Raw genomic sequence first — 9,963 nt, 5'->3', positions numbered from 1 at the left:
TGCGCAAGTCACTGTTACGGGAATCTGTATTGATTACGTAACCGTTGGATTAAATGCCATTAATTACGTCCGTTACTATGATCAATGTTTTTGACCGCATTCTGTTAGGACAGTGGGTGTCCACGACGACGCAACAATTGTTCTTCGTTCAGTTCATCGAATCAGATAAGTTTGTTCTAATTTTCGCTTTTACCGCAACATAAACCACCTGAGTTGTGTTGTCACGCCATCACTCCTATTCGGAGCACATAGTAGTCAATAGACCTGTCAAAAATAGACCCGACCCGAACCCGACCCGAAAAAAACGGGTCTTGAACAAGATTTTTCAACCCGTAACCCGTTTTTATCCGAACCCGATGAACCCGAACTTTCCGGGTCAAATCGGGTCGGGTCGGATCCGACCCGTCGGGTTCAGTGATAAAATTAAAGAAATTTAATTTTTATTTTTAAAAATTGGAAAATACCAACCTAAATCTAAAGTCAGTTATTCAGTTTAGCCGCCTCCTCTCAAGTCTCAAATACTCTATCCTCTCTCATCCTCTCAAGCTTTCTGATTTACTGGAGAAGTCGGGTATAGGTCGACCGTCGAGATTTCTAAGATTATGAAGCCGAGATCTATGGAGAAGGAATTGAAGAGCACTGTGAAGAAGGTTCTCGGTACTTGTATTTCTGTTTAGTGTACTGTTTGATGGCAAGGATCCTAACTCCTAAGGATTTGCGGCCGAACTTGTGGCGCCGTCAACGGTGTCAACTTTGAACATTTTCCTGGTGGTTAACTGGACGACGAGGAGGTAGCGTTTGGTGTTACATAAACAACGCCGTTGAGCCCACAGTAGGAGTACAGTGAGGTGAAACCCACTGGATAATGTGTGAAGAGAGGCGATTTTGAGAAGACTGAGAGTTTGAGACGGTGCCGTTTTGATAGACATTTCAGGCGATGTCTTCTTCTTGAGTATACGAAAGGACTCCTACTTGTTTTAATTGTTCTCATTTATTTAACTTTTATTTATAGTTTTGTCACTTTGTGAGGGTTGTAAAGTGAATGTGTTAGAAAAATGGTGGCTTGTCAAGTTCTTATTTTCTTTAGAAAGCTTTAGTTTTCTTCTGGTTCTGTCAAATTGTCACTTTACTTCGAATAATTTTTTTTCTTTTGGGTGCCAACTTCGTATAAATTAAGTGAACCGGAAATAAACAATAATGGTAGTGTTCTATTCACTTTAGTTTTACTCAAGTCAAAACTTATACTCGAGTTTGTGTTTGGTATGGTAGAGTTTTTTTTAGGTGGGTGTTTTGTGGTAGTTTTATTGTCACATACGAAGTATATATATACATATATTTTGGTTATGACTTGTTAATACACGTCTATATACCAAAACAAACAATAAAAAAAAAATTAGAAAAAAGGCGTAATAAAAGCTCTAAACCCGTTGGGTCAATCCGAACCCGAACACTCTGGGTCTTGAACAAGCATTTGTCAACCCGAACCCGAAAGTGACCGACCCGATAAAACCCAAACCCAAAGTTGAACGACTCTAACCCGACCCGACCCGACCCGTTTGAGAGGTCTAGTAGTCAATATAGGCCTTAACCGATTACTATGGGCATCAAAATCAGGAAAACATGTTTAACCGAGAAAATAAGAAAATGGGGCTAAGACTCAAGACAACGTCAATAGGATAGTTTTGGGGAATGAACGAAACTAAAATTGCATGAGATCATTGACTAATCTATGAAAATGACCCTAAATCTTTTAACGTAAACTGGATTACTTCTTCAATAAAACATATGTGGTTAAAATTGTCGATTTTTTTTATAATCAATTTGAAATATTTGTTACCGTTTGTCTTAATAAAATAAACATCAAACAAGTCATATAAATATTCTATTTCCATGACATATACCATAATAAAATAAATATTATTTTTGTCTAACATGTTTTGCAACCTTGAACCACCTAACTTTTTTCATTAAACCCATGCCAAGGCCCATGACCTAACCCTTTGGGAATACACCTTCCAAACAAAAGAGTGTTCCCTAAAGTAAACAAAAATACTCATCATAGTTTCCTACATTTATTGACCAACCCCATTTTCTCTCTCCTTTTTTCGACAATTTTTTTAAAAAAAGCTTATTCCCATTTAAGAGGTGTCACCTTCTAGAAACAGAGAACCACATTACGTATTCCCTAACATCACCAATTCTCCTCTTCTTCAACATATTCCCCCATTTCTTCGCACCCTCCTTTTCCAAACTTCATTTCTTCCTCACCAAGTCACAAATCTAGACTTTATTTACCCTTTCCACTTATACCTCTAAAAACCCATCTGAAAAAAACAGGGGAAAAACAGAGATGAAAGAGCACTCAATTGTGCAAAAATTGGAGTTAAATCAACTGAAAGTGTTCGGCCCAGTTGGAAGAGGAGCAAAAGGGGTTGTTTTTCATGTAAAAATCGACGATTTTAGTGAAGATTTGGCGCTAAAGGTGGTCTTGAAATCCACCATTAAAACCAAAAGTGAGAAACTCAGTAATGGGGTTGTTGAAGTGCAAAACAGAGTATTTTTTGAGCAGCAAGTTTTGAGGGAATTTAATCATCCCCTTCTGCCTAAACTTAAAGGGGTTCTTGAAACTGAGAATATTTTCGGGTATGCAATTGATTATTGCTCTGGTGGTAGTCTTAATTCTTTGAGGAAGCTACAGGTTGAGAAGATGTTCTCTGATGATATTATCAGGTATTGTACTCCGTATTTAAGGGTTTCCTTATATTGTTAATGTTCATCGTTTTCGGTTTTAGTTACGTTTGTGTTTGTATTTTTTAGGTTTTATGGGGCTGAGATTGTATTGGCATTAGAGTACTTGCACGAGAAGGGGATTGTTTACAGAGATTTGAAGCCAGAAAATGTGTTAATTCAAGAGAATGGTCATTTAATGTTGGTAGATTTTGATCTTTCAACCAAACTCGCTCCAAAATCGCCGAAGAATCGGCCGAGTTTTGAATCAGTGAAGACGGCCGAGTTAGAGAAGAAGAAAACCCAGCTGCCCAGATTATCTTCGTTCTACAAATGCGGTAAATCTGGATTTTCGCTGGAAGATTCAGTCAATTCGGAAAAGTTACAACCTGTTGCACCGAACAAATTATCGTTCGAGTCAGACTCGGTGGGGAAATCTAACTCGTTTGTTGGGACGGAGGAGTACGTGGCACCGGAGATCATCTTAGGAAACGGCCACGACTACGCCGTGGATTGGTGGAGCTTCGGCGTTGTTTTATACGAAATGTTGTACGGTACGACACCGTTTAGAGGCGTAAATAGAAAAGAAACTTTTCACAGAATAATTTCTAAGTCACCTGATCTGGTCGGTGAAACGACAGCGTTAAGGGACTTGATCAGGAAATTACTTGAGAAAGATCCAAAGGTGAGGATTTCATTGGAGGAAATCAAGGGTCATGATTTCTTCAAGGGGGTTGATTGGGACATGATCCTACGGCTTATAAGGCCTCCCTATATTCCTGATCAAGAAGAAATGGGAGAGGAGAGTATAGATGGAATTAAAGCAATTGATGTAGAGTCAATTGTTTATGGAATATTTAAAAAAGAAGGTAATAAAAATTGTGAGGAAAATAATGATTTAAAAAATAAAATAAATGAAGAAAATATAAAAAGAGGTGTGTGGGTTGAAGGGTTGGAGCAACCTTCAATGTCAAGCAATTTTTTGGTGTTCTAACTTTGCATATTCTTGGCTTGTTAACCATTTTTGCTTTTTTGTATGAAGCATTCAATTCATTGTAGTAGAGAAAATTCAATTTATTAAAGGAGGTCCTATAAAAGAAAAAGGAGGGATAGCATGTTTTTTTAGTTTGTTACAAAGTACTCCCTCCATTTCTAAATGTTGTATCCATTTGGAATCTTGGGGGGTTTTTAAGAAAAATAGAATCTTGGTTTGTATGGATATAAGTGTAATGATTGGGTGTAAGAGAAATGATTGTGTGTAAGTGATTGGAATAAAAGAAGGAGAGAGAAAACAATGGAGATATTTATTATTATTACTAAAATAAATCAGATTTACTCAAAGGATTTATATACCGGAAAATTCGAACTAAAATATGAACAAAAAATCGACCCAGAAATTTCGAACAAAAATCAACAAAAAAAAAAACAAGAAATTTCGAACAAAAATCAACAACAAAAAAATATGAACAAAAAATCAACCCAGAAAATCAAGAAAAATCAACCCAGAAAATCAATTCGAACAAAAATCAAGAAAAATCAACCCAGAAAATCAAGAAAAATCAATCCAGAAAAATCAACATAACTCAACCCAGAAATTCGAACAAAAATATCAACAAAAAAATCAAAAACTCAAGAACAAAAACCCAGAAAATTCGAAAACTCAAGAACAAAAATCCAGAAATAATTCGAACATAAATATCAACAAAAAATAAAAAACCCAGAAAATTCAAAACCTCAAGAACAAAAACCCAGAAAAAAATCGAAAATACAAGAACAAAAACCCAGAAAAATTCGAAAACTCAACCCAGAAAATTCGAAAAATCAACCCGGAAAATCAACAACAAAAACCCAATCTAAATCGAACAAAAAAAAATCAACAATTCGATCCCAGAAATTCGAGAATTCGAACCCAAAAAACAAGAACGCGAACCCAGAAATTCAAACCCAGAAATTCAAACCCAAAAAACCCAAAACTCGAACCCAAATTCGAACCTAAAAAATCAACAAAATAAAATAAAAATCAACAATTTTACCATGAATCCAAGATTTTGAAGATTCAGAGGTCAAATTCGACCATGAAAACTCTAGATCTAGAATTTTTATGGTCGAATTTCACCATCTAAAGCTTTAATATAGAGTTTTTTTTCCCGGAGATGGTGGTGGAGGCACAAAGGCGGCGGAGGTGTGGTGGTGGTGGTGAAGGCGGAGAGGTTTCGGGAGGAGAGATAGTGAAAAAATTGAGGGAGGAGATTGAGGTAGGAGAGAGAGTGAAAAAATTGAGGGAGGAGATTGAGGGAGGAGAATCGGAGATTGAGGGAGGAGAGAGAAAATGAAATCAGAAGAGGGAGGGGAGGGAGGGACGTGAAATCAGGAGGGAGAGAGAGAGTGAAAATATGAGGGAGGAGAGAGAGTGAAAGTGATGGGAAGGTAATATGAATTAAATAATTATTTTTGGGAAAATAAATTGATTAAATATTATGGGTGGGGAAAATTAGGTGGGAATATGGGTAGAATCTTTAGGTATTATGGTAATTAGATTGAAATGTAAGGGTATTTTAGGAAAAAATATATGTCCAAAAATAGAAAAGATTCTAAGTGGATACAACATTATAAAACGACTAAAAAGGAAACGGATACAACAAAAAGAAACGGAAGGAGTACTATTTTGTTTTATGGGTATATCCTCTTATATATAGAGTATAAAAAATGGAGGATTCTATTTTTTCCATTCTTTGTGTCATAAATTGGTTAAAACGTAAATGCGACGTCTCCTTTTCAAAAGTAGAAGAAGTCGCGGAAGAGTTGATTTCTGTTGTAAACTTTATGGCACTCTTTGCCTTATTTCAATGAAGCTCGAATGAATTTTTCAAAGGAGGCTGTTCAAGCCTAGTGTTAGGCCTTTTTCTTTTCAACTTATAGGACCTTATCTTCAAACCCTATAAGTTCAGATAAGTTGAATAAGGTCCTATACGCCTATAAGTTCAAGTCAAGATATATTAAAAACATAATTATTAATATAAGAACTAAATAATAATTGCTTTATTAATTTATATTTATTAATACTTACAATCTGCTATTATCAATATTCTAATGGTTAAAAATTTAGTAATAATCTAATAAACTTAAAATAAAGTATAATACGATTTAATAAGGTCTTATAAGTTGCTATAAGTTAAATAAGATTTTATAAGTTCTAATAAGTTCAAGTTCTATAAGTTGAAGAGAACACACCACTAGGATCAAACACCCTCTTTCAAAAATTCAATTAATCTCCAAGACTAATTAATTGCTATCATTAAGTCATGACTAGCGCCGTCCAAAGAAGCCAACGTCAAAACTCAAAAGTAACATGACCTGTGCTTTTAAGCATGTACGTACTACGTAGTATCTTGCAAAGTAGTTGCATACGTTTGAGGTTGTGCGACCAGTCGTTCGGTAAAGGCGAGCAAGAATTTCTAACAATTCGTGCCTCGCAGTACTAAACTGTACTACGGACTACGGAGTATAGGCGTATAGCATAATGTCACATGCGGTTGGTTCGACTTACATCCCCAGAAGTCCAGAACTGTCACACACCGTGCTCGACTCGATAACGATAACAAGCCCCGCTTGCTACGCAAAGTCATGCCATCTTCAACAATAACCTACACTTTCTTTGTGCCCAGACATACTTCCTCCATTTTTATTAACTTGCATCATTTTTCTATTATGGCATTACTCCGTATCATTTTTCTTTTATGGCATTACTCCATATATATTAGACTATTAGTTACACTATATTTTTTATTTTATGTATTCAAACACTAAATACCCACTTTACCCTTACTCGCATTTCACATTTAACATTGTTGAAGTTAGTGCTTCAAGTTAGTGGTTAATTAGTTCCTTGATTTTAGGAATCATTATGCTAGGTTGTAGAGTCAGTCAAGTTAGTTGATAAACATGGGTTAAATTGTTGTTAGTAGTGGATGCATTAACGTGGGTCACTTATCCCACTTCTTTTTTTTCCATTTTTCAGTTATGTATGCCTATATAATAGGCTGATATTATTTGTTTCATTGAATGAGAAAGCAATACTTTATTTTCCAACGTTTTTCCCTCTGTTTTGCTTTCTTATTTCCAACAAACATTGTTACCCAACTTTCCTTTTCTTTTATTTATTATCACATGGGAAATTTCGATACTTACAATTTTGCTTAATCTTTGTTTGTTATCATATGGGTAAATTTAGGTTTAGGCACGACACCCTGGCCCCGCTAGCACGAGGGCACTTGGATCAGGGCCACATTTTTGAAATTTTCGTCACGATTTGTAAAAAATGTGTGGGTTCGACCAGGGCCACGACCATCTTTAACACCCACTATACTTGATATTATATAAATATCGTAAAAGTCAAATTGTGACAAGGATTCAAGAAAGGAGGGAGTATAACAAATAACATAGGCGACATATTTCATATTTGTGCTTCATGCCTTCATGTGCATCTTTTGATAACTTGGCCATTTGTTTTTCTTACGCCAAAGCAAACGACCTCTTAAGTTATGCTCCCATGTTGGCCATGTACATACAATGATAGCAAATGACGAGTAAACAACTACAGTACTTACCTAACTAACCTCTATGGCTGTACGAAAAGTGTATGTAGAAATTACACTAATACAATCAATTATTAATATTACCATGAAATTAAACAAATCAAGTATCGATAAATTTATGTTAATTGATGTGAGGAATATTCCCAAAACCTAGCTCAATCATTTTTTTCGGATTAATGTACGGAGTAATAATATACGTAGTACAATCCTAATGATTATATATTTATAACAATATTTTTGTTTTAAAATCTTATCTCACAGTGCTAAAATATTCTGATATCTCTCTCTTTTTACAGATTCGGGATAGTGGATGCACCGGATCGGAATCCACTAATGTTTAATGTGTACTTATACATTTGAAATATACTTCAGTTGATGCCTTGATGTGATGCATATAAGTGCGTTTTCTAATCTTTTATTTTTCTTTCTTTTATAAGTATGAAAGATTAGAGAAGACGAATGAACACTTAAATAAAGTAGTACGCAATATAAACACTAGCAAGAAGGGTTATGTTATTGGTCGTTTTGTACGACGTGAGGTCGACGCTGGAACAAGTCATCGCAAGTCAGTCTGTCCTCGGATCCTATTAAGGAAGCAGTCAAGGTTGGTTCCTATATTCAAGGAGCCATCATCTCCACTATATGTTTGTTGGACAAGGTCAAGGAAGCTAGCAAGGATCAAGCAAACGGTTAGAGGAAATCAAGGGATCAGTTGAGAGTATCAAGGGACAACTAACGGCATTATTCTGCCTCCTATGCTTGACCTAGTGCTATATAAAGACCATCAGTCTACGATGAGAGGACACTTTCAATCTCCATCTAGAACGCCTACAATGAAACCCACGCTTCCCATGTTCTGCCATTTACTCCACTAACACACGTTATCCGAACGGCTACGGTATATATATATATACTATCCCTTCATGCTCCTATGATCCGATGGCTTTTCCCGTAGCTCCTATAACAAATATAAGTTAGCCTTCCTCTTATCTTCCACATGGGTATTCCACCAAGATATTAACCATTGTCGTTCATCTTTAGCCAAGGTATATACTAAACCAACTAAACCAACTACCCTTGCATTAAGCCTACTGCCCTATTATAAAGCTCTTTCACAACGAGTCTTCCCTGAATGTCTCGTCCGCTTACGTACTCCCACAATATTTGCCACACCTACTTGTGTTTACCCTATTATATTAGCTATATTTACGTTCTTGCGAATATACAATGTAATTGTACTCAATAAGGCTTTTTACGCCTATTACCTAGTGGATTGGTGGACTCATGGCCACCCGCGGTTTTTATCCCTTTCGGGTTTTCCGCGTCACCATCTCTTGTCTCGTCTCTCTTTATTTCCGCCCTTTATTTCATGTCATTTACATACTTTATTTTATCTAGTCGTCTATGTCCCAACCAAAGGTCGTCCATACGAAATTTGGCATAAACAGTTTGGCGCCGTCTGTGGGGAGATGGCTAGATTTATCTTCAAACACATATCCACAAATATTCTCTCAAACACAATATCCGACCCACTTGGGCTCACCAATAAATTTGTCGTCAGGCTATGGATTGTTGTCATACTTTGTCGCCACCATGAGATGGAGCTACGTCAGGGCACATGTCATCAACATGACAGGTGTCGTCGACGGGTCAGGCGTCGTCGACGGTCAGGTGTCGTCGACGGTCAGGTGTCATCGATGGATCAGGTGTCGTCGACCGGTCAGGAGTCACCGACGGGTCAGGTGTCGGCGACGGTCAGGTGTCGTCGACGGGTCAGGTGTCGTCGAAGGTCAGGCGTCGTCGACGGGTCAGGTGTCGTCGACGGGTCAGGTGTCGTCGCCAGGCTCGTTAGTCAATGGAATATGGAATGACGTCAGGGTACATGTCGTCGTCAGATCAGGTGTCGACATCAGCAGGTGTCATCGCTAGAAGTGACGCGTCTGAGTGGTCGAATTCAACCTAGATGATGCATATCGTGACAACAACGACACCAACGCTTGATGACATCGAAAATAGGTACTAATATTTATAATATTCAAATCTAATCGTTTGGCCTCGTTTTCGAATACGTGACAGGTTTCGGTCTAGACGACACGGACCATCATGCAGATGTCACCACAAACAAGATACAATATGAGTTGTCTCGTACCTTGATAAGACCTCGAGACGATTTGATCACTTGACGTCGCGAGAAGTATGGTATAAAACTCAACCCCAGTGAATTTAATTTAAACTAATATTGTTTCTAGTCCTTGTTGTCACTAAAACAGATGCGAACACGTGACGTCATCCACCAATGACATGACGTCAACATAGTTTCGTCCGACGTCACCTCCACATCAGTCGACGACGTCTCCAAAAACGAAGGCGACAAATGGAGATTCAACAACAAATTGTCGGCAATACTAGATTTTGTGGCTAACTTCAGTCTAAGTATCAAATAGGAGAATTTGTAGTTGTCCTGAAGTCGCCACAGGGGAGCATATAGTATACTCTATCTCATTTAATTTTCATATAGTATACTTGATTTTCTTTTTATATATAGTATACTTTGCTTGTTTTAATTTCCAAAAGCACTTTGAAATATATGCTATACGTTGTTATCCTACCTTTTGTACTAACATCGTCACCACTTGTCGTT

The 9,963-nt window shown here is 37.1% G+C and overlaps 1 protein-coding gene across 1 annotated transcript; it reads left to right on the top strand.

Moving 5' to 3' along the window:
- The first annotated feature begins 2,171 nt into the window (after positions 1-2,171).
- On the top strand, positions 2,172-4,805 carry LOC110802347 (serine/threonine-protein kinase OXI1). Its single transcript, XM_022007804.2, has 2 exons — positions 2,172-2,730; positions 2,818-4,805. The coding sequence occupies exons 1-2, from the start codon at positions 2,351-2,353 to the stop codon at positions 3,719-3,721; spliced, it is 1,284 nt and encodes a 427-aa protein (XP_021863496.1). The 5' UTR covers positions 2,172-2,350; the 3' UTR covers positions 3,722-4,805.
- Positions 4,806-9,963: the final 5,158 nt, after the last annotated feature.

The sequence above is a fragment of the Spinacia oleracea genome, chromosome 1, assembly GCF_020520425.1.
Source record: "Spinacia oleracea cultivar Varoflay chromosome 1, BTI_SOV_V1, whole genome shotgun sequence".
NCBI classification, from domain to species: Eukaryota; Viridiplantae; Streptophyta; class Magnoliopsida; order Caryophyllales; family Amaranthaceae; genus Spinacia; species Spinacia oleracea.
The sequence above is the reverse complement of the archived record's forward strand: the minus strand, read 5'-3'. Positions and strand labels throughout refer to the sequence as shown.

Bases quoted from the DNA above. Each gene is read 5' to 3' on its own strand.
- LOC110802347 (XM_022007804.2), top strand. From the start codon at position 2,351: ATGAAAGAGCACTCAATTGTGCAAAAATTGGAGTTAAATCAACTGAAA. The intron at 2,731-2,817 runs GTATTGTACTCC...TGTATTTTTTAG, and splicing joins TTCTCTGATGATATTATCAG to GTTTTATGGGGCTGAGATTG.